This window comes from Leucopleurus acutus, assembly GCF_964270905.1.
Source record: "Leucopleurus acutus genome assembly, chromosome: 2".
Classification (NCBI taxonomy): Eukaryota; Metazoa; Chordata; class Mammalia; order Artiodactyla; family Delphinidae; genus Leucopleurus; species Leucopleurus acutus.
Window position 1 is genome coordinate 28,106,182 of NC_139143.1, and position 24,988 is coordinate 28,131,169.

General features: G+C 35.8%; 1 protein-coding gene across 4 annotated transcripts in view; it reads left to right on the plus strand.

Annotated features, from left to right (window-relative positions):
- AKT3 (AKT serine/threonine kinase 3) overlaps positions 1–24,988 on the plus strand; it is a 384,805-nt gene that overhangs the window by 232,031 nt on the left and 127,786 nt on the right. For 2 of the 4 annotated variants that reach the window (XM_082834471.1, XM_082834470.1), the window contains exons 7-8: positions 18,630–18,695; positions 20,068–20,136. The exons of the other annotated variants lie outside the window; for them this stretch is intronic. In XM_082834471.1, the coding sequence (XP_082690597.1) occupies positions 18,630–18,695; positions 20,068–20,136 (135 nt within the window). The remainder of the gene's footprint in view (positions 1–18,629; positions 18,696–20,067; positions 20,137–24,988) is intronic. 4 annotated transcript variants of the gene reach the window in all.

Sequence of the window (24,988 nt, forward strand, 5' to 3'; positions counted from 1 at the left end):
ATAAAATGGTGAATAGAATATTAGCATAGATTTTATGTAATCATTGAATGGAAAAGCATTATTAATAACTTTAAAATACTACAATAATAAATCTAAAATGATCACTACAATACTTCTACTTAAAATCCATCACCACACGTAGTTACAAGCTTTATTTTTTTGTGGTCAGACCTTTTAAGCTTTATTCTTCTAGCAAGTTTCAAATATACATTATGGTATTATTAACTGTATTTATCATTCTGTACATTAAATCCCCACGAATTCTTTATTTTATAACTATAATTTGTATTTTAAAATATATATATTTATTAAATTGAAGAATTAAAATATTATAAATTATGGTTGATTTACAATAGTGTGTTAGTTTCAAGTGTACAGCATAATGATTCAGTTATTTTTTCTGATTATATTCCATTATAGGTTATTACAAGATACTGAATATAATTCTGAGATATACAGTAAAACCTTGTTGCTTATCTATTTTATGTATAGTAGTTTGAATCTGTTAATCCCATACTCCTAATTAGTCCCTCCCCTGTGGTAACCATAAGTTTGTCTTCTGTCTGTGAGTCTGTTTCTGTTTTGTATATAGATTCATTTTTTTTTTAGATTCCACATAAAAGTGATATCATATAGTATTTGTCTTTGTCTGACTTACTTAACTAAGTATAATAATCTCTAGGTCTGTTCATGTTGCTGTAAATGGCATTATGTCATTCTGTTTTATGGCTGAGTAATATTCCATTGTGTGTGTATGTGTGTGTGTGTCTGTGTATATATATATATACACACACACACATATACATACATACATATGTGTGTGTGTGTGTGTGTGTGTGTGTGTGTTTATGCCACATCTTCTTAAGCCAACCATCTCCTGATGGGCACTTGGGTCATTTCCATGTCTTGCCTATTGTAAATAGCACTGCTGTGAACATTGAGATTCATGTATCTTTTTGAATTAGAGTTTTTGTCTTTTCTGGATATATGCCCAGGAGTGGGATTGCTGGATCATATGGTAGCTCTGTTTTTAGTTTTTTAAAGCATCTCCATACTGTTTTCCATAGTGGCTGCACCAATTTACATACCCACCAACAATGTAGGAGGGTTCCCTTTTTCCATACCCTCTCCAACATGTATTATTTGTGGACTTCATGAGGATAGTCATTCTGACAGGTGTGAGGTGATACTTCGTTGTGGTTTTGATTTCTCTAAAAATTAGTTATGTTGTGCATCTTCTTTGGAGAAATGTCTACTTAGGTCTTCTGCCCATTTTTTAATTGGATTTTTTTTTTTAATATTGAGTTCCATGACCTGCTTGTATATTTTAGATATTAACTCCTTGTTGGTAGCATCATTTGCAGATATTTTTCTCCCATTCGATAGGTTGTCTTTTGGTTTTGTTGATGGTTTCCTTTGATGTGCAAAAGCTTTTAAGTTTAATTAGGTCCCATTTTTTATTTTTGCTTTTATTTCTTTTGTTTTTGAATATTGACCTAAGAAAATATTGCTTCAATTTATGTCCTAGAATGTTTTGCCTGTGTTCTCTTCTAGGATTTTTATGGTGTCTTGTCTTATATTTAGGTGTTTAAATCATTTTGAGTTTATTCTTGTATATGGTGTGAGGGAGTGTTCTAATTTCACTGATTTACACACAGCTATCCAGCTTTCCCATCACTACTTGTTGAAGAAACTGTCTTTTCTCCATCTTATATACTTGCCTCCTCTGTCAAAGATTGACTGTAGGTGCATGGGTTTATTTATGGACTCTCTATTTTGTACCATATATTTGTTTTTGTTCCAGTACCATGCTGTTTTAATTACTGTAGCTCTGTAATGTAGTCTAATGTCAGGGAGCATGTTATTTCCAGCTCTGTTCTTCTGTCTCAAGATTGCTTTTGCAATTTAGGGTCTTTTGTTGTTCCATATAAATTTTAGGAATATTTGTTCTAGCTCTGTGACTAATGTCATAGGTATTTGGATAGGAATTGCATTAACTCTATAGATTTAATGGGTAGTATGGCCATTTTAATTATATTAATTCTTCCAATCCATGGGCATTCCATTTCATCATTGAATGATCTTCAGTTTCCTTTATCAGTGTTTTATAGTTTTCAATGTATAGATCTTCATCTCCTTGGTTAAGTTTCTTCCTAGGTATTTTTTTTTTATTTTTTTACACCATTTCAAATGGGATTGTTTTTTTTACTTCTTCTTGTTGATATATCATTATTAGTGTAAAGAAACCAATTTGTGTATATTGGTCTTTTATCCTGCTATCTTGCTGAATTCATTTATTAGTTCTAATAGTTTTTATGTGGCAATTTTAGGGTTCTCTATATTGAGTATCATGTCATCTGCAATTAATGACAGTTTTATCTCTTTCCTTCCAATTTGGATACCTTTTATTTCTTTTCTTATCTGATTGCTGTGGCTAAGACTGTCAATGCTATGTTGAATAGAAATGGTAAGAGTGGGAATCCTTGTCTTGTTCCTGAATTTAGCGGGAAGTCTTTCAGCTTTTAACTGTTCATTTTGTGTTGGCTGTTGTTTTGCTGTAAACGGCCTTTAATATGTTGAAATATGTTCCCTCTCCCTCTATACCTACTTTGGTGAACGTTTTTATCATAAATGAATGTTGTCAAATACTTTTTCTGCATCTATTGAGATGATCATCTGGTTTTTGCCTTTCCTTTTTTTTAATGTGGTATATCACATTGATTGATTTGTGTATGTTGAACCATCCTTCTGGCCCTGGAATGAATCCAAGTTGATCATGGTGCATGGTCCTTTTTATGTCATGTTGGATTCAGTTTGCTAATATTTTGTTGAGGATTTTTGCATCTAAATTTATCAAAGATATTGGCTTATAATTTTCTTTTTTTGGTAATGTCTTTGTCTGGTTTTGGTATCCGGGTGATGGTGGCCTCATAGAATAAATTTGGAAGGGTTCCCTCCTCTTTCATTTTTTCAGAATAATTTGAGAAGGATTGTTATGAGTTCTTCTTTGTTTGTTTGTTAGAATCCCCAGTGAAGCAGTTTGGTCCTGGATTTTTGTTTGACAGAATTTTAAAATTACACATTCTCTTTCACATCTAGTGATTGGTGTGTTCAAATTATCTGTTTCTTCTTGACTTAGTTTTGGCAGACTGTGTGTTTTTAGAGATGTACATTTCTTCTAGGTTGTCCAGTGTTTTGGCATACAGCTCTTCATAGTATTCTCTATGATTTTTTGTATCTCTGTGGTATTGGTTGTTGTTACATCTCTTTCATTTCTTATTTTCTTTATTTGGGTCCTCTCTCTTTTCTTCTTGGTGTGCTTGGCTAGAGGTTTTTCGATTTTATCTTTTCAAAATAAACAGCTCTTGGTTTTATTGATCTTTTCTGTTTTTTTTAATCTATTTTATTTATTCAATCTCTGATCTTATAATTTCTTGTCTTCTGCTGACTTTGGGTTTTGTTTGTTCTTCTTCTTCTAATTCTTTTAGGTGGTAGGTTAGGTTGTTTATTTGAGATTTTACTTGTTTCTTGAGGAAGGCCTGTATCCCTATGTACTTTTCTCTTAACACTGTTTTGCTGTATCCCCTAGATTTTGTAAGGTTGTGTTATCATTTTCGTTTGCCTCGAAGTATTTTCTGATTCCTTTTTTGATTTCATCGTTGACTCATTGATTTTTAAGTAGCATGTTGTTTAGTCTCCCCATGTTTGTTCTTTTCACATTTTTCTTTCTGTGGTTGATTTCTGTTTTCATTCAGAATTTTGTACCTTTTGACCACCATCACCCATTTTACCCACCTACTGCTTCTCGCTGTTCTCTGTGAGTTCACGCCTTTCTTTCTTTCTTTATTTCTTTCTTCCTTCCTTCCTTCCTTCCTTCCTTCCTTCCTTTCTTTCTTTCTTTCTTTCTTTCTTTCTTTCTCTTTCTTCTTTCTCTGTCTTCCTCCCTCCCTCCCTTTCTCTCTCTCTCTCTTTCTCTGTTTCTTTCTCCCTTCCTTCCTCCCTCCACATATAAGTGGAATCAAACAGTATTTGTCTTTCACTGACTTATTTCACTTAGCAAAATGCCCTCAAGGCCCTTCCATATTATTGCAAGATTTACTTCTTTTTGTGGCTGAATAATATTCCACTGTGTGTATCACATTTTCTTTTTCCATTCATCCATTGATGGATACATGGATTTATAAATTGCTTCCATGTCTTGGCTATTGTATATAATGCTGCAACGTACAGGGAAGTGCAGCTTTCTTTTCACAATAGTGATTTTGTTTCCTTTGGACAAATACCCAGAAGTTTAGGTGCTGGATCAGATTGTAGTTTTAATTTTTTTGACAAACTTCCATACTGTTTTATATAGTGGCTACATCAGTTTACATTCTCACCTGCTGTGTACGGGGGTTTCTTTTCTCCATACCCTCGCCAACATTTATTTCTTGCCATTCTAACAGGTGTGAGGTGATAGCTCTATGTGGTTTGGATTTGCATTTCTGTGATGGTTAGTGATGTTCAGCACCTTTTCATGTACCTGTTGGCCATCTGTATGTTTTCTGTGGAAAATTGTTTATTCAGATCCTCTGACCATTTTTCAATCAGATTGTTTGGTTTTTTGCTATTAAGTTATATGAGTTCTTAATATTTTGGATATTAAACCCTTACCAGATATATGACTTGCAAATATTTTCTCCCATTTAGTAGGTTTTATTTTCATTTTGTTGATGGTTTCCTTTGCTATGCATAAGCCATTTATTGATTTTTCTTTATGATATCAAATTTAAAAAATTAATTGACACAACTGGTGTCAAGAAGCTTACCACCTATATTTTTTCTAGTAATTTCATGTTTTAGGTCTTACATTCAAATTTTTAATCCATTTGGGGTTGATTTTTGTGTATGGTGTAAGAAAGTGGTCCAGTTTCATTCTTTTGCTTGTGGCTTCTTAGTTTTCCTAGCACCGTTTATTGAAGAGAGTGTCCTTTCCCCATGATGTGTTCTTGGTTCCTTAGTTGTAAGTTAATTGACCGTATATGCATGGGTTTATTTTTGGGCACTCTGTTCTGTTCCATTGATATTTGTGTTTGTCTTTATGCCAATACAATGTCATTTTGACGAGTATAGTATTGCAATATAGTTTGAAATCAGGGAGCATGATGTCTCTAGCTTTGTTCTTTCTCAAGATTGCTTTGGCTATTTGGGGTCTTTGTTGTTACATACACATTTTAGGTTTTTTTGTTCTATTTCTGTAAAAAATGTCCTTGGAATTTTGATAGGGATTGCACTGAATTATCAAAGCCTTGTAGTTTTAGGTGTACAGGTCTTCTATCTCCTTGTTTAAATTTGTTCTTTAGTATTTTAATTTCTCTAATGCTGTTATAAATGGTATTTTTTTATTAAAAACTTTTCTCTTTTTGAGACTTTGTTATTGGTGTATAGAAACCAATTAATTTTTGTATATTGATTTTGTATCTTGCAACTTTACTGCATTTGTTTATCAGTTCTACTACTCTTTAGGGTATTCTGTATATAAGATTATGCTTATGCAAATAGAGATGGTTTTACTTCTTCCTTTCTGATTTAGATTCCTTTTATTTTATTTTATTTTTTTATTGTCTAATTGCTCTGGCTAGGACATGCAATACAATGCTAAATAAAAGTGGTAGGTTGGGCCTCCTATGTTGCTCCTGTTCTTAGAGGAAAAGCTTTCAGCTTTTTTCCACTGAGTGTGATGGTAGCTGTGAATTTGTCATATGTGGCCTTTATTATGCTGAGGTATGTTCCATTTATAGCCACTTTGTTGAGAGATTTTATCAGAAATGGATGTTGAATTTTGTCAGATGCTTTTTCTCTATCTATTGAAATGATCATATGATTTTTATCCTTCCTCTTGTTAATGGGGTGTATGACGTTGAATGATTTGCAGATGTTGAACCATCCTGGCATCTCTGGAATAAATCCCACTTGATTGTGGTGTATGATCCTTTTAATGTATTGTTGAATTCAGTTTTTTGATATCTTATTTAGGAGTTTTGCATCTATATTCATCAAAGATATTGGTCTGTAATTTTCTTTTTCTGTGGTGGTGTTGTGTGCTTTTTGGTATCCTGGTAACACTGGCCTAATAAAATGAGTTTAGAGTGTTTTGTCATCTTCTATATTCTTGAAGAGTTTCAGAAGAAGGACTAGTACTAATTTTTCTTTAAATGTTGATAGAATTTACCAGTGAGGCCATCTGATCCTGGGCTTTTATTTTTTGGGAGATTTGTGATTACTGATGCAAACTCCATGTTCATTATTCATCTGTTCAGACTTCCTATTACTTCATGATTCAGTCTTGGTAAGTTGTATGTTTCTAGGAATTTATCCATTTTTTCTGAGTTATCTAATTTGTTATCGTATAATTGTTCACTGACCCTTATGATCCTTTATATTTCTGTGGTATCGGTTTTGAATGTTCTCCCCTTTTGTTTATGATTTCATTTGAGTCATCTCTCCTCATTTCTTTTTTTAAAATTAATTTATTTTGTTTATTTATTTTTGGTTGCATTGGGTCTTAGTTGCTTCACGTGGGCTTTCTCTAGTTGCAGCAAGCGGGAGCTACTCTTCGTTGTGGTGTGCGGGCTTCTCATTGTGTTGGCTTCTTTTGTTGCAGAGCACGGGCTCTAGGCATGCAGGCTTCAGTAGTTGTAACATGTGGGCTCAGTAGTTGTCGTGCATGGGTTTAGTTGCTCCGCAGCATGTGGGAACTTCCTGGACCAGGGCTTGAACCTGTGTTCCCTGCATTGTCAGGCAGATTCTCAACCACTGCGCCACCAGGGGAGCCTTCTCCTCTTTTCTTAATTTGTTTTGCTAAAGGTTTGTAAATTTTATCTTTTCAAAAAGCCAACTCTTAGTTTTGTTGATTTTTTTTAAAAAGTGTCTTTCTAATCTTTGTTTCATTCATTTCTGCTCTAATCTATATTATTTCCTTCCTTCTGTCAACTGTGGGCTTACTGTGTTCTTTTTCTAGATCCTTAAGGTGTAAAATTAGGTTCTTTATTTTAGATTTTTCTTTTTCCTTAATGTAGGCATTTATCACTACCAACTTTCCTATTAGAATTTCTTTTTCTGCATTCCATAAATTTTGGTGCACTGTGTTTCCATTTCTTTTGTCTCAAGAATTTTTTGATTTCCCTTTTGATTTCTTTTTTGACTCATTGGTTCTTCAGAAGTGTTTTGCTTATTTTCTATATAATTATGAGCTTTCCAACTTCACTCCTGTTATTTTTAGTTTCATACTACAGTGGTTGGAAACTATAGTTGGTATAATTTTAATCTTCTGAAATTTGTTATGACTTGTTTTGTGATCTAACATATACTCCATGCCAGGGAATGTTGTGTGTGTACTTGAGAAGAATATGTATTGTGAAGCCATTGGATGGAATCTTTTGTATATATCTGTTAGGTCCATTTGCTCTAAAGTGTAGTTCAATCCATTATTGTCTTGTTGATTTTCTATATGGATGATCTTTCCATTGTTGAAAGTGGGGTACTGAAGTCCTTTACTATTATTGCATTGCTGTCTATTTCAGCCTTTATATTTGGTGACAATTGTTTAATATATTTTGATGCTATTGCATTGCTGTCTATTTCAGCCTTTATATTTGGTGACAATTGTTTAATATATTTTGATGCTATCATATTGGGTGTGTATATATTTACAATTGTTATGTCCTCTTGATGAATCGATCCCTTTATCGTTATATAATGACCTTCTTTTTCTCTTACAACTTTTGACTTAAAGTCGAAATTGAACTTAAAGTTCAATTCTTACAACTTTTGACTTAAAGTCTATTTGTCTGATAGAAGTATAGCTACTCCTTGTCTCTTTTGGTTTCCATTTACATGCAATATCCTCTTCCATCCCTTCCCTTTCATCATATGAGTTTCCTTAAAGCTTAAGTGAGTCTGTTTTAGGTAGCATGTAGTTGGGTTTTGTTTTTTTATCTACTCAGCAACTCTGTGTTTTTTAATTGGAGATGTTAAACCATTTATATTTTAAGGAATTATTGATGATGAAAGATTTACTATCACCATCTGGTTAATTGCTTTCTAATTATAGTTTCTTTTTTCTTTTCTTCCTCTCTTGCTTGCTTTTTTTGTGAATTGTTCATTTTATATAGTGGTATATTTGATTCTTTTTATCATTTGTGTATCAGAGTTCTTTGCTTTGTGATTACCCTGCTGTTCATAATACATTTTACAGTTATAGCAGTCTATTTTAAGTTGATAACATTTTAACTTCAATTGATTTTAAAAGTCCTACACATTTACTTCCCCCCTAACATTTTATGTTATTGATGTCCCAATTTATATTTTTTATATTCTGTGTCCATTAACAAAATATTGTAGCTATAATTATTTTTGATGCTTTGTCTTTTAACCTGTATGCTAGAGATCAAAGTGACTTACACACTGCCACTGCAGTTTTAGAGTGTTTCAGATTTGTATAATTACCTTTACCAGTGAATTTTATATATGTTTTTATGTTACTGATTAATATCTTTTCATTTCAGCTTGAAGAACTCCCTTTAACATTTTATGTAAAGCTGTCTACTGATAAATTTCCTCAACATTTGTTTTTCTGGGGAAGTCTTTATCTTTCCTTCATTTTTAAAGGACAGGGTTGCTGGGTAAAGTGTTCTAAGTTGATAGTTCTTTTTTTCTTTGAGCACTTTGAATATATCATCTCACTCTCTCCTGGCCTGCAAGATTTCTGTTGAAAAATATGCTGATAGCTTTATTGGAGTTTCTTTGTATGTGATGAATACATTTTCTCTTGCTGCTTTCAAAATTCTCTCTTTGTCTTATATTTTTTGAGAGCTTGTTTGCAGTGTATCTTGTTAAAGATCTCTTTTGGTTGAATCTGTTTGGAGAGCTTTGGGCTTTGTGTACCTGGGTGTTCATATCTCTCTCCAGCTTAGAGAAGTTTTAAGCCCTTATTTCTTTAAATGTATTTTGTGTTCCTTTGTCCCTTCCTTTTCTGGATTTCTATAATTTGAATATTGTCTCATTTTGTGGTATCCCATAAGTCACAGAGGTTTTCTTTACTCTTTCATTCTTACATCTTTTTCTTTGACTGGAAAATGTCAAGGGATCTGTGTTCAAGTTCACACATTGCTTTTTTTGCCTTATTGAGCCTACTGTTGAATTTCTCTATTTCACTTTTCATTTCAATCTTTGTATTCTCCAGCTCTGGAATTTCTGATTGGTTCTTTTTTTTTTTTATCATTTCTACTAGTTTGTCAAACTTCTTGTTTTGTTCATGTATTGTTCTTCTGAGTTCATTTAGCTGTCTCTCTGTGTTCACTTGAATCTTGCTAAGCTTCCTTAAACACTTTGAATTCTTTTTCATGTAACTCAAATCCATTCATTTCTTTGGTGTCAGTTATTGGAAAATTCTTGTGTACCTTTGGTGATGTCATGTTTTCTTGCTTCTTCATGTTTCTAATGTCTTTGAGTTGATAATCATGCATTCAAGGGAGCAGTTGCCTTTTTCAGCTTTTTAAGACTAGCTTCACTGGGGAAAGATTATCACCTAAAGATGACTGTGAAGATGCCAGCTGGGTAGGGTGCAGTGTCTCTGGTTCCAGGGAGGGCACACTAAAGTCCTTTCCATGCAGCTCTGTCAGCTGAGATCAACATCAGCATAGATTGTGACATCTTCTTTTAGAAGATGTGGGTGGCAGTGGTGGCAAAAGCTGCAGGGATCCTACTATTCTTTTCTGCCTGTCAAAATTCTAGCCGAGGGAATCCCTCTTGATGGCAGGGCTGGTGTGCTGACACTTGGGGCATCAGTGGAGCTGGTATTCTGGCACCTGGTGCACACAGAGCTAACACAACACCTGAGTCGTGGGGTCACAGGTACACTTACAGTGGCAGTGGCACTGGTTTCTGAGGTGCAGGCACGTGAAGACTTCCCATGGAACTGGGGTCTGGGTTCCTGGGAATCACCACAGTGACTCAGGCCCTGGGGTAAAGGGGAATGCAGTAGCAGCAGGATTCCTGGGATGACAGGGTTCAGCAGTGGCTTGGGACCCAGAGCCAGAGTACAGTAGCATACTTCTTATAGATGGTTGGTCAAATACCTGACTCTGGCCTCAGGGTTCAGTTTTATAGCAGCAGCATCTTGGCCTCAGCAATGGTAAGTCATAACCATGGCCTAGGACCCACGGGGTAGTTGCAGAACAGTAACAGATTGGCCCCAGTGATGTTGGGTCATAGCAGCAACTTAGAACTCTGGGGGCGGTTACAGAGCTCCAACAGCACAATCTACTGATGGACAGGTCAAAGCCCTGACTTTCAACCCAGGGGGCAGGGTATAGAGCAGATGTAGCACCACCTGCCCCAGTTATGGTGGGTCACAGCTCTGACTTGGAACCCCAAGGACGGTGTGCTGAGCAGCAGCATGCGGCCCTGTAATGGCAGGTCAAATGGCGACAGAAACCCAGGGACAGGGAACAGAGTTGCAGCAGCACAGCCTGATGATGACAGATCAAAGCCACAATTTAGGACCCAGGGGTGGTTGCAGAACAGTGGCAACATTGCTTGGTAATGGCCCATTAAAGATGTGTGTCGGGACCCGAGGGGCAGGGTGCAGAGCAGCAGCAGAGTGGCTCCTTATGACAGGTCAAAGTCCTGTCTTAGGACCCAGGGGTAGGGTGCAGAGCAGTGGTATTGCAGCCCAAGTTATGACTGGTCAAAGCTACAACTTAGGACCCAGTGGCAGGGTACAGAGCAGTGGCACAGCCCCATTTACGGCAGGTCAAAGCTGCAACTGGATCCTGGGAGTGGAACACAAGCAGAGCAGCCATGGCCCTGGTTGTGGCATGGTAGAGCCCTAAGGTGGGACATGGAAGGCAGGAGACAGAGTAGTAGCCCTTGTATGGCAGGTCAAAGCCCTGATTAGGACTCAGTGGTAGGGCTCAGAGCAGCAGCAGCTTGGCTTTGTGGATGGCTAGATTTTGTGGCATCCTGAGATCCAGGGAGCCAGACACAGCAGCAACTAGGGTCCCTGAGGCCAGGTGTCATCCGCAGCAACAGCTCCTGCCCCAGAGAGGAGCTGCAGTGGTGTGGACTTTCGGTAGCTCTGTTAGCTGAGTTCAGTCAGTGTTGGTGAAGAGTGTGGGAATCCTCAGTAGTGAAAGCTGCAAAACAGTGAAGCTTGTTGGAGTTCTCTTGCTCTTATTTTCCCCATAGGGGGAAATCCCTCTGAGGGCATCTTTTCTGGTGCCTAACTGCTCTGGTCTAGGGGATGGGATGTCACAGGTAAGATGCTTCCTATACTTTTCTGGCAGCCATCCTCGTTTTTAAAAACTCTACAGGGTTTATGCTGCTTCATTGCTTTCTTCTGATTTCATTGTAGTCCAGAGCTTTTCAAAAGCTGTTTTCATCAGTTTGTAGTTGCTTGTTGTTTTTGTAGGATAACCTAATATTGGGACCTCCTAGCCCTCCATCTTGTTGACGTCACTCCTAACAAGTCCTATTTCTGGTGCTAAATGTCAGTGATCCCTAAGACCACTCTCAGGCTTAATATTTCATTAGGAATCACGGATCCAGGAAAGCTGATATACTAGTGGTTATGGTTTATTGCAGTGATAACATACAGATTAAAATCAACAAAAGGAAAGTCATATGGGACAAAGTCCAGGAGAAACCTTTCAGGTGTCCTCTCCCAGTAAAGTCACATGGGTGCACTTAATTCCCCCAGTAACAATGTGTGACAACATGTGCAAAGCGTTGTCAACCCAGGAAACTCACCCAAGCCTTGGTTTCCCGGATTTTTATTTTAAGTGAGTCATGTAGGCAAGCAGCACCTGTGTGGTTTCCCTAGCCACCCTGAGCAAAATCAGGCACACAGCATTCATCGTTCTTCCTGTTGTTTGCATGAACTGTCTAGTCAAACTGGTGTCATGTGGCCCAAGATCTCTGGCATGCAAAAATGCTCTTACCAGGTAGAATATTCCAAGGGATCAGAGCTTATTGCCCAGGAGCTGGCCAAGGGACCGTCCTGAGGATTGACTTTCCTTGTGAGCGTACAGGGTTTGAGCAATCCAGGCCTTCTGAATTCATTCTTTCCTACACATACACCTATTAAAATATCAAACCAGTGCTTTGACTTGACTGCTGACACTTCTCTTTCCTTGGCTTTTAAGTTATTAAGTGCTGGCCCCTAACCAGAAATTCTTATCATCTGCCAGCTTCTTTCATCCATTCTTTCAGATTCTCATGAACCTCTGTATTATCTATTGTGCAAATGATTGTGGTTTACTGTAGAAAGCAGATAATGAATGTATTTGCTTTGATCTGCTGCATCTTCATCATCTGTCATTGTGCTATCGGAGGTATGATTTCATTGATTTGTGTTCTGGATTTGCTTGTTGCAGTCATGAAGATTCTATCATTCTTTAGCATCATTCCTAGGGTTATCATTCACTATTTACTGATTCATTCATTCTTTCTTTCAACAAATATAAATTGAACACCTAATTATTTACTAGTTACTGCCCTAGGCAATGGGAATATGTGAATGAATAAGACTGACCAAAATTCCTCCCCTTTGGAAATTACATTTTAGTCAGGAAACGGACACATGACAAATGAGTAACTCGTAGTATGTAAGAAATTAATACATACCATGGAGAAAAATTAAGTAGGGTAGGGAAACAAGGAATAGTAGTGTTTGTGATTTTTGTGGGTTTTGTAGTTTTAAATAGAATGATCACAGAAGACCTCACTGAGAAAGTGAAATTTCAGTGAACATTGGAAGGAAATGAGGAAGCAAGGTATTTGGGAGGAAGACTTCAGGTATTTGGGAGGAAGACTTCAGGTATTTGGGAGGAAGAATATTCCAGACAGAGGAAATCACAATCAAAAAAGCACTGAGGAAGGAGCATATTTTTATAATAGCTAGGAATCTAGTCTAGCATGGCTTGTGTAGAGTAAAAGTAGTGGAGGGTTGTTTAGGGTAGTGGTAGATGTTGTAAGGATATTGGTTTTTACTCAGTGTAGTGGGAAGCCATTGGAAGTTTTTAAGCAGTATAGTAACATGATATAATTTTCATTTTAATATCATCACTTTGGCTGCAGTGTTGAGAATAGACTGTGGGTTGGAAGCAGGGAGTTTGTTAGGAGTTAATGGCAATAATCCAGATAATTGATATAGTGGCTTACATTAGGGTATTAGCAGTGGAGGTGGTAAGACGTAATCAATCCAGGGTATACTTTGATGAAGAGCCATCAGGGTTGCCTGACAGATTGAATGTAGGGTATGAGAGAAAGTAAGGAGTTGAGGATCATTGCCAGGGTTTTGGCCTGAGCAACTGGAAGGATGCTGTTGCCATTTGCAGCAATGGGGATGATTTTTTTTCTGTGGAGAAACAGGCCTTTTCATGGGAGATTAGAAATTAGGTTTTGGACATGTCAAATTTGATATTTCTGTTAGACACCCAAGTTAAAGGCATCTATTAGACATCCATGTCAAATAAGCATTTCTGGAGTTTAGGGAAGAAGCCTGCATTTGAGACACAAATGTGGAAGTCCATGATCACCATGTAGACTGTATTTAGGGTCATAGTCTGAATGAAGTCACCAAGGGAATGAGTGTATCTATGAAGGTAAGAGGTTAATGACCTCTATTCTGAGTAGGAAGTAGGATGAAACTGTGGGAGTGAGGTTGAGATAAAGAAAGACAACTTAATGAAAATCTCCTGGACTTAATGGAAGTCAGATAGACCTCGGTGCCAATCTCAGCTCAGTAGTTTAACTAGGTAAGGTAACCTTGTGGGGTTGTGTGTACATTTTATCATACATACTAGGCCTGGTAGGAGGCCTGGGAAAGTTTTGAAACATTCATACTGAGGAATGGAAGAATGACCTTGGTAGGGATGAGTTAAAGAATCCTAAGAAGATTCAGCTGAGATTAGAGAGGGCATTATAATGGTGCTAGTCAGTATGTTTGTGATTTTATTCCCCTTGAGATGTGGAATATATCAATAAAAGTGAGAAAGTAGAGATTGATGTATTCCAATACTGGGAATTGGAAGAGGCAGAAGGAAAGAAGGGAATGTAGTGAAGGGCAATATAGACAAGCAGCATGTTCTACAATTTAAGAAGGACTAGGTGCTGAAGATTATGTCATGACTGAAGTCAAAGAAGTTCATGTAGCCCTCCATCCAAGTAACATTGGTTTGGCCGAAAAGTTTGTTTGGGTTTTTCGGTAACATCATATGAAAAACCCAAGCAGACTTTTTGGCCAGCCTGATATTGGGAACAAGAGCATCAAGAATAAAGTATTAGGGCTTCCCTGGTGGCACAGCGGTTGAGAGTCCGCCTGCCGATGCAGGGGACACGGGTTCGTGCCCCGGTCCGGGAAGATCCCACATGCCGCGGAGCGGCTGGGCCCGTGAGCCATGGCCGCTGAGCCTGCGCGTCCGGAGCCTGTGCTCCGCAACGGGAGAGGCCACAGCAGTGAGAGGCCTGCATACCACAAAAAAAAAAAAATAAGTATCAAATAACAACATTTGATAAAGGTGATATAATATTCATAGACAACAGGGAACAATTGTGCTCTCATTTTTTCCATCAAGATGAAAAAGATCCTCAAAAAAGGTAATAGCAATAGAAATGAAGGAACGGTGAGGAGAAAGTGTGAGAGCTGGAGAGTGGAAGTATTAGAAGTCTGCATCTGGGCCATTGCTCAAGTTTTCCAAAGAGGGGGAAGTTACAACCCCAAAATTTAGAGCTTGATAAGTATGACATCTTTGCTACAGAAGAAAAATGTATAGATTGCTGACATATGGCTTGTCAAAACAGAACAAGTCCCAATAAAGATGTTAAAAAAAAAAACAAAAACAGAACAAGTAAATAATGATCACTTGTAGTCATTGTGGTTTAATTAAGAATAAAGGTGCCAAGGTAAAAACTTCTCCCCTCTTCTCTCTGCTTCCCCACCTGCTGCATCTCCTCCTCTGAGTGTCATTTATAGCTCTGGATAAAAAAAAAAAAAAAAAAAAAAAAAAGATGCTTTAGATATGATGTATCTTGAGTTCAACCAGCTTCTGATAAAAGTCAGTCATTATAGTCTTGTCAAAATGGAGAAAATAATGTGAACAGAGTTAAAGTACCTAGTTAAGTTGGTACCAGGCTTTTTGAAGATGGGAGACAGTGTGGTGAAGTGGAAATGACCATTGATGTTGGACTTAGATGGGATCAATATTGACCTTTTCACCTGCAACTTGAGCAGTTTAACTTTTGTGAACCTTGATTGCCTCATATAAAATGGGAATAGTCAAACCAAACCTGCTCAGTTACTACAAGGATTAAAGGAGATGACACCCTTTGTCCTCAGTAATAGAGATGTTCTTTTCCCTGTTTCTCTGTCGTCATTTACTCCTTGTGCCCCCTCCAAAAACAACCCCTAACTACCACAGCACAATAAGTGCGGCAAATGAAAGGAGAATTTTAAACTCTGTGTAGTAGAGGGCAGTGATAAATTAGAGACAATTGAGAAAATAAATATGAGGAAGACTATTCTGCCTCATGTTTGCAAGAAATAAAATTCCATTCTCTGTAAACTTCTTTCTATGAAAGAAATTAGATTTTAAAATTCATTGTTTAGTATTTTACCATGGATGAATATACATGAAACTATATTTCAAAAGCTTTTTCATGAAAACATTATACTTACATTATATACCGAAGCACTCTTCATTTGTAATCATGATCAACAAATGGATTTTTAAAAAAGCATCATATTGTTTTAGCCACTAAGCTTTATCACTGTTATTTATAACTTTTTGTTTTGACATATTGCTTTTAACTGTACTTAAAAATTATTGACATCTGTGTTTACTTTTTAGCTTGTGCATACCTTATCTTCATAGCAGAAACTAATTAGTATGTGAAATATTGTACCATTAAATTTGCATTAAGGGGGAAATTCTAATTTGATCAGATGTAAAAATATGGTAGAAAATACATTTTAATACATGAAAGATATGTACGTGGTATTAATTCTGGTATCATTCTTACAACAAAGAAATATTGTTTTTAGCTTTTGCCTACCTACATCTTTACTTGGCTCCTTTAATGTGATTAGGCAGATCATAGAATTTAGAAAAAATATAATCTTTCATGAAACTTACAAAGTGATTTAGAAAAACAACTGTTACATATAATGAGTTTGTTTCAACAAAATAGAATGAAATATCTGCCAGAAATATTTTCTGAAGTACTAGAATATCTTTTCTGGTTTCATACTTACCTTTCTTTAAGTCTTTTCCTAGTTCACTGCCTCAAATCCCTTAAAATCCTGAAGTATAATAGGAAAATGTTATGTCTTCTGTGAATCTCTTTCTGACTGCATATAAAGAAATATTTCTTCTGCTTTACCCTCTTGTTGGAAGCATATAGCTGTTAGGTTTTTACTATTAATTTTATATCTCAAAAATACTCCAAACATTTTTTCTTGTTCCTGCTGTTCCTGTCATCCAGGCCATCCTCATTTCACTCTTGTACTGCAGTTGTCTCCTGATTGATCCCTCCTGTTTTTGCTGTCCTTCTCAGAGGAGGCTGAGCAAACTTAAAAACAGAAACCAGCTGTGGGCCTCTGATCCTCCATCGCCTACACCATCACATTACCCAACGTATGATCTTCCAGTAGCATTGATTTTCCTTCATTATCCCATTTACTATAGTAGATACCCCAGTTTTCCCTTAAGAAAATCAGATCACTTATCAGAATTCGTAATTATTTCTTAAATTGGATATTTACAAATTTGTTATGTCTTGTCCACTAGCATGTGAACTCCATGAGCAAAAGAATCATATCTTTTTTTTAAACCACTTTATGCTTGCACTGTCTTAACATTAAGTAAATGCATATCGAGGATTTGGTTTTTTAATCATTGAATTCAGTTCTATATCTCAAAAGAGCCACTGTATAATCCTTAATCTTGTATTTTACATTCATTATATGATTCTCATAAACTGCAGTATCCACTTCTCTTTTTTATTTTTTCCATTAATACTGACCACCGTCTGACTAACTGGAATGAAAGCTCCATGAGGGCAGGACTTTGGTCTGTGTTGTTCAGTTGCCCTGTCTTCAATGGGTAGAACAATACCCAGAATATATTTGTTTCATATCTATTGAAGGAATAAATGATTGAATGAGTGAAGTCCCACACATTTGACATCTTGGAATTCATTCCTATGATAAATAGCTAAGTTCAACAAACATTAATAAGTACTTACTGTATGTTAATCATTATGCTAGGTACTGTGGGCACAGAACTTAGTTATGGTGTCATTTCTGCTTATTTATTTTGTATTAAGATATTTGGTATTACTTTAATTAATTTAGAAGTTATAGTATGATATGACAGGGACTTTCATACTGTTTGAGCACTTAATTCTGGTTCTTATTAAACAAATAAGACTGGAATGCTTTCTTACCCATACTTTATTTCACTGGTTTTAAATACTATGTCATTACACTTCACTTTCTGTTCAGACAGAATTGGTCTCTCCCTCTTGGAATGGGTTTTGGATTTTAGCATCTTTGATCAGTCTATTGCTCATTTATCTGCTAAGTCTAACTAAGGTCAGATGCTTTTATAAAAATAATAAATATAATGCAGTGTCCTAATGTTCCCTTGTCTTACTTATAACCTAACTGTGATTTGCCAGCAATATTAAGAAATTGATCCAGTAAGGGCCTTGTTCAGGATCTTGGCAGCAGCAGAGACCAGAGATGCTGTGTTAGTTTCAGCAGTTGTCTTCCTTTCCTTTCATTCTTTAAGATAGTGTTATTTTTAAAATATGAAACATTTTTCCAGTTCTCCATATGTTGAGGAAATCTTTCCTAGTTCACTTTTGATGTCAAGATGAAATTTATGTACAAGATTGGGGAAATACACTCTTAGTGTATTTTTGGTTTGAAATATATGCAGATTTAAAAAGTGTCACCTAGAATAGGCTGTGACCTTTTTTTAAAAAAAAAAAAGAAGCATGCTAAAAAAGCCACAAGCAAAAATATACAGCTTTTATACTCTGTTTTTATTTCTAAAATGTATAATTTAGAATTAAATCTCTTTTTTTTAAGAATTAAATCTTATACAGGTACTGTGTCCCCCTTTTCAATAACTGATTTTTCTTTTAGGTAGAAGACTTGCAACAAATTCTATGATCTTTAATGAAATATATCCTTTAAATCCCCCTGAATACAATGTAATACAGACATGGAAATATTAACTACTCCATGCCTAGCTGTTAACTTATAAGGCATTCTCTTCAAGGGGAAAGGCTTACTATTTCATTTTCTGTGTCCCTGATAATTTTTGCTGATTATTATATCATTATTGCTATACTTTAAGTATGACTGAATTTATATGAGTTTATACATTATAGCCATCTGATTTAAATCACTAATTTGATTTTTTTTTTGGTGGAAGAGAAGCTTAGCAATAAAGGGAGCATGTGTTTTAAAATCTTTTTCTGTGTCTGTGTTTACCTCTTCTGGTCTTAGAGAAATAGCAAAATTTTTATATTATTTGTGCTCAGAACATATATTAAAGGTTTGCCTTTTTCTTTTGTAGGATGAAGTGGCACACACTTTAACTGAAAGCAGAGTATTAAAGAACACTAGACATCCCTTTTTAACAGTAAGTGCTTAGAGGAAAGATGTTATAACATTTTATATTTAAGGGAGTTTTATTATAGAATCTAAGCTATGAAAAATAACATTTTAAATAACATTTATTTAGGTATGACATTTTCTTTGTAGATAAGTCAGTTTGGGGGAAATTATTAGAATGTATGGATTAAGTTTACAATATGCATGCATTTGTAGTCCTCTCGTTATATACCCATGAGTTTTTTGAGATTTCTTTTTCTTCCCATAACTTTCACTGCCTTAAAAAAAATAGAGCAAATACATTTAAAAATAAATTTAAAGATAGCATTTAAGTTAAAAATAGGATAAGTCATGGTACATTTTCTTCATTAGATAAAGTATAAACTGTGACTTAAATACATATAACTTAGTTATTTTGAAACAGACTGATTTTTTTTTTAGTCCCGTTTAGATTGCTTGTAATAGAGGCATAATTTGCAAAGTTTCTGTATGTTCCTGGTTCCAATGAAGTGTATTAAGATTAAAAATCACAGACTTTCAGGGCTCCCCTGGTGGCGCAGTGGTTGAGAGTCTGCCTGCCAATGCAGGGGACACGGGTTCATGCCCCGGTCCAGGAAGATCCCACAGGCCGCGGAGCGGCTGGGCCCGTGAGCCATGGCCGCTGAGCCTGCGCGTCCGGAGCCTGTGCTCCGCAACGGGAGAGGCCACAACAGTGAGAGGCCCGCGTACCGCAAAAAAATAAAATAAATAAATAACAGACTTTCAAAAGGAGAAACTTTTAAAGATTTAGGATCATTTAGTAGGTTTTTTCAGAGGTATCACCAGATACATAGACCTACTTTGTTACATTGTTGTGTGTTTATTTTTCAAAGTATTAAGATAGTTGGCTCTAAAGTTTTAATATCTTTATAACCTATAAGATTATCTGAAACAACTCTATTGGATTGGGTCATGTAATGCGACCTCTATGCAAGAAGTGATACTGAAACTATATTAGAAACCCAAGTATAACCACTATAACTGTACTCCTAAGACTTTCCCTGAAGTAATTTGTAGGCCTTACTTTTAAGGTCTCATGGATAAGAACTTTAGGGACCAATACAGTTTCAAGTAGATGACACAGTAGATTGAGAAGTGCTCATAACAATTACTAAGTTTATTTTTAGTAAAAATCATAATTCTAATTTTCCCCAAATAATACTCATTGCTGATCTTCACAAAATTTGTTTTATATTTCTCATAAACTTTTACTTAAGCATTCTTAAGGGAATAAATACACTCTTAAGGAACAAAAACAATTCATTTTATCAATCATGCTTACTGTTTCTAAGTATTCTCTTTTTGACACCGTTGTAAGAATGTAGGATTATAATATAACATTTTTTCTTTTTCATTTCAAGTCCTTGAAATATTCCTTCCAGACAAAAGACCGTTTGTGTTTTGTGATGGAATATGTTAATGGGGGAGAGGTGAGTCAAGAAGTATAACCAGCACTTGCATTTGCATGGTAGTATTGTTATTTTTTAAAACTTATTTACAATACAAGTTATAATGTAACAGTTCTCTACTTCTTGATAGGGATTTGTATAGCTCTTTCTACTATTTTAGTAAATGGGAGCTGAATAATTTTCTAATGAAATATAAGGATCATTTATTTTTTACAATGACTTCTATGTATAGGAATGTTTAATCATACTCTTTTTTCTAAATTTTTTAAATGCAAAAAAATGTTACTACAGATATGATTTTTAAAATCATGGTTTTTAATTTTGAAAACCTGAAATAGAGGGTTTATGATGCTTTACATAGTTCTTCCTAAAGATTTGTGAAACTTATGAAAAATTATTTTGTGCATTTTAAACTCTGTTTAACAATAGGCCATAGGCACATTGTGGTTGAGTTCTGCCTTCTTCTACATAGTAGTTAGAGTAACTTTGACTGTATGTAAGGGATTTTTAAGGAATTTTGTAGTTTTGAAGGGAAATTCAATCATTTTAGTAGTATATTTTACCTATTGCTTTATTCTTTATCCTTTCTCCTCCCTATATTTGATCAAAATCAATGTGGAGGGAAAATGTAATTAACTGCACTAGTTAACTGGAAATATTTCACATTGTGAGTGTTCTGAAATAAGTTTAATTATTAAATAAGGGCTTGTATCTCACAGACCTTAAAATAGTCTTATTATCTGAAAGGAGGGAAGGAAGAGAGGGAAGGAGGAATGGAAGAAAAGAGGGGGTGAGGGAGGGAGGAAAAGAAAGAAACAAAGAAGGGAGGGAAAGAGAGGGAGGGAGGGAGGAAGGAAGGAGGGAAGGAAGGAAGAAGAAAATATCCCTTATACAATATTTTCCCCTATAGAATTATCAGACTTATAGGAATTAGTCCATTGCAAAAAATTCATTCGTTCATTTGGTAAACACATTTTGAGTGCCTTGGCAGTGTGAGTTTATCCAAATGTGTTAAGAATTTATAATTTATCTTATAACTGTATTACAAATTAGAATATATAGTGAAAGAGCTTTAAATTTATCTTATAAGTGTATTATTATATAGTGAAAGACCTAAGTGTTAATAAATTCATAAAAGAAAATGTGTTATGGATGATCTAGTATTTAGGGTAGGCTTAATGAGACTTCATCAGGGGAACTGATTTGAGAGGATATTTCAGGCGGAGAGGATGATATGAGCAGAATCACTGGTAGGCAAGCACAGAGGAAGAAGTTGAATAGTTAGATTATAATAGCCCAGGCATGGGACTTCTCTGCTGGTGCAGTGGTTAAGAATCCGCCTGCCAGCGTAGGGGACACAGGCTCAAACCCTGTTCCGGGAAGATCCCACATGCCGCAGAGCAACTAAGCCCGTGCACCACAACTACTGAGCCTGCGCTCTAGAGCCCGCGAGCCACAACTACTGAGCCCTCATGCCACAGCTATTGAAGCTTACGCGCTTAGAGCCCGTGCACTGCAACAGGAGAAGTCACCGCAATAAGAAGCACATGCACCGCAACGAAGAGTAGCCCTGGCTCGCAACAACTAGAGAAAGCCCACGTGCAGCAGCAAAGACCCAACACAGTCAAAAATAAATAAATAAAATTAATACATTTATTTTAAAAAAAGACATATCAAAAGTGACTTTTGGTTGGGATCAGGAAAATTAATATATACAGTGAGTTTATGAAGAATGTGTTAAGGGTAAAATTATAAATTTGGGTTTGGAAAGCTTTTTCCTAAGGTTCTAAGAAAAACATATGTGGAGATATCACAGAGAATAAATAAAGGGTCAGAATATGGATACAGATTTGGGAGCCATTCCCATCAAGACTGTAACTTAAGTTATGGAAGTGGATATTTCATATTTTGTGGGAAATGAAATTGGTGAAACTTCTATGTTAGTATCTATCAAAATTGAAAGAGCACGTATTCTGGGACCCAGCAATTTCATTTCCAGGAATTTATCCTACAAACATACTCACAAATATACCACAGAATAATATATGGATAAATATATTCATTGCACTATTGTAGTACCTTAAATGAGCATTCAGTAAGGAGACTGCTTAATCAGTGTTACATCCACGCAATGAAATACTTTATATCCATTAAAAAGAATGAGGTAGCCCAATATGGGCTGAGACAAGGCAATTTCTAAGATATGTTATGAAATAAGAAAAACAAGGTGCAGACAGAATATAAAGTATGCTTCTATTGTGTTAAAGTAAGACCATATATGTGTGTACATTGAGTATCTCTGAAATTATGTACTGGACATTATTGCTTACCTTTGGGAAGACAAGCTGAGTCACTGGGGAAAAGATGGGAGGACAACTTATTTTTCACTTATTTATTCTTGTGCAGCTTTTGTATTTTGTGTATTAAAATTGAAGGAAGGAAGATAGGCAGGCAGATGGATGGAGGGATGGATGGATGGATGACCAGGGGAGAGAATATTACGTAGGGAAATGATAAACTGCAGGCAAAACCTTGGAGAAGCACTCTTAAATTGCAGAAGTACTCTTAGACAGTATCACGTGTTTGCATCTATTACAAAAATTAGCACATTGTTTTATAATTATGTATTTACTTGTCTATCTTTCCTACTAGACTCAGAGCTCCCTAAGGGACTTACTGGTATAACTCTGGCACCTTCAAATATTTATTGGATGTTTTGAATGAGTAAATAAGTGAATAGATGAACAGATTTCCTCAGGGAACAGGGATGAAAGTAGTTAGCAAAAGTGGTAAACTAGGAACTGCTGAGAAATAGGAAGAAAAATAGAAAGTAATATGGTATATAGTTTACTTTAGAAAAAAAGCTGAAAATGCTTTTACAGGAGGAAGTATCTTTGAGTGTATTTATAAAGTACATATTTATTATGAGCAGGGCACACTGGTAGATACTATGGGGCATACAAATCTCAATTAAACATAACTTTTACCCTCAAAGAGTTTATGATCTAGTGGGGAAGATTAGGTACAAAATTTATACTAAGTGTAAAGTGATAATTATCACTTTTATCAGAAGCATAGATTAAGGACCATGGGACTTCACAGGAAAGAAAGAAGAATTTTGGATGGTGGGATGAAGGGAAGCTGCCTAGAAGCTTAGTAGAGGGAGCTAGGTGGCACCTGCACTTTTATTCTAAACATAGAGTACTTCGGCGATTAATCAATTGATGACTGTTAAAAAAATTTTTTTTTACACAAAAGCATATTTTCAGACTAGCCAGATGGTTTTCTTTAGCGATGGGATTATTTCACCTATTAAACTTATCTGAGAAGGAAATCTATATTCAGTATATGCTTATGGTGACTTATTTTATTTTGGTTTTGCTTTAGGTTCACCATGCCATTATTCTGCTCAGGGATGCTTCCTAGAAATGCAGAAAACTCAATTGCTGTAGAAAAACTACTAAATGTAGAACTTACGTTTTTGAAATAAGATTGAAGTAGAGAGAATTAAAGTACAGAAATCTACAAATTCATACAAACAATCCATACCAACACTTATTGATACACCATGAGTTTCCCAAATGTGGAATGTCTGTGTGGTATCTAGGAAACTTGAGCAGAGAATACTAGCCTGTTGAAAAGTAAGCTCTGGTAAATTGATAGTACTCACCCAAATGGCAGCATCCTCAAATCTCTTTCTATCCAGTGTTTGCCCAGAGATAGGCTTCTTTAGTGGACCCATTGAAGTTAATTATAACTAGCTAAGTTTTCACTCAATTCATATTTATTGTCTGTTGATTTTTAATTAGCAATAGTATTCTTTTAGCCTATGTTCTGGAATGTTTATTTTGAAGCATAAGATCAACAGCTGAGACATTTCTTTTCTTATACTTTCTTCACATTTTTGTGACTATCTGGACTTCTTTCAGCCTGATAGACCGCACAAGAGTTTAGCATGCTCATGGCCATGCTTGTTATTATCCCTGCATTTGCCAATATTGTTTAAAGCACTACATAATCTTGGTGGAAGTAGATTATGAGAGAAATACTCGTTGTGAAAAATCAACAGTGGCTGCTTATAGGCGTATCAGTACAATGGAGTCATATAATAATTTTATTTAATTTATATGAATTCAAAGAAATAGGCCCAGCAAGAGATAACATAGATAGATAGGAAGGAAGGAGGGAAGGAGGGAGAGAGGGAGGGGAGGAAGGAGAGTGGAAGGGAAGGAAAGAAGGAAATGGTGATTCTGCCATTCCGCTTGCTGAGTATATTCAGAGTGACCTGAAGCTGAGAGAGAAATTTGCTATTCTTTTATTCCACGTCAGTTTCTACTTGCCATCCTTAGAGTTTCATGGGATATAAATTCTAGTGCTTAAAAATACATAGTTTTTATAAAACATTGTCATTAAGTGCATTGTAAGTAGAGGTGTTCATCTAAAGAAACTATATTATTTCAGTGCTAGAGGAAAAACTGTGCTGAGCTTAACTATATTGAGACAGTATATTGGTCTTCAGTGTAGTACCTTCCTAAGGAATTTCCAAGGATGATTTTGGTTATACCTCATAATCTATGTGTTAACTTTAGAACCCACTCCATTATAGTCCATTTGCCTATTAAATATTTAATGAGTAACTACTATGAGTTGGAACTCAGAGGATGTAGAAATAAGGAAAATATGGTACTTTACTTTAGAAGATGAGTATCTAATTGGAGAGACAGACAAGAAAATATACATATGCAGTGTCATTATTGCTATGAAAACACTGGTTGCTGTGGGATACAGAGAATGCCTATTTGAATCAATCCAAAAGGAAGGAGGAGAATGCCAGGGTAGGAAACACTTCTTAAAGTAGTTGCTAAGCTAAGTC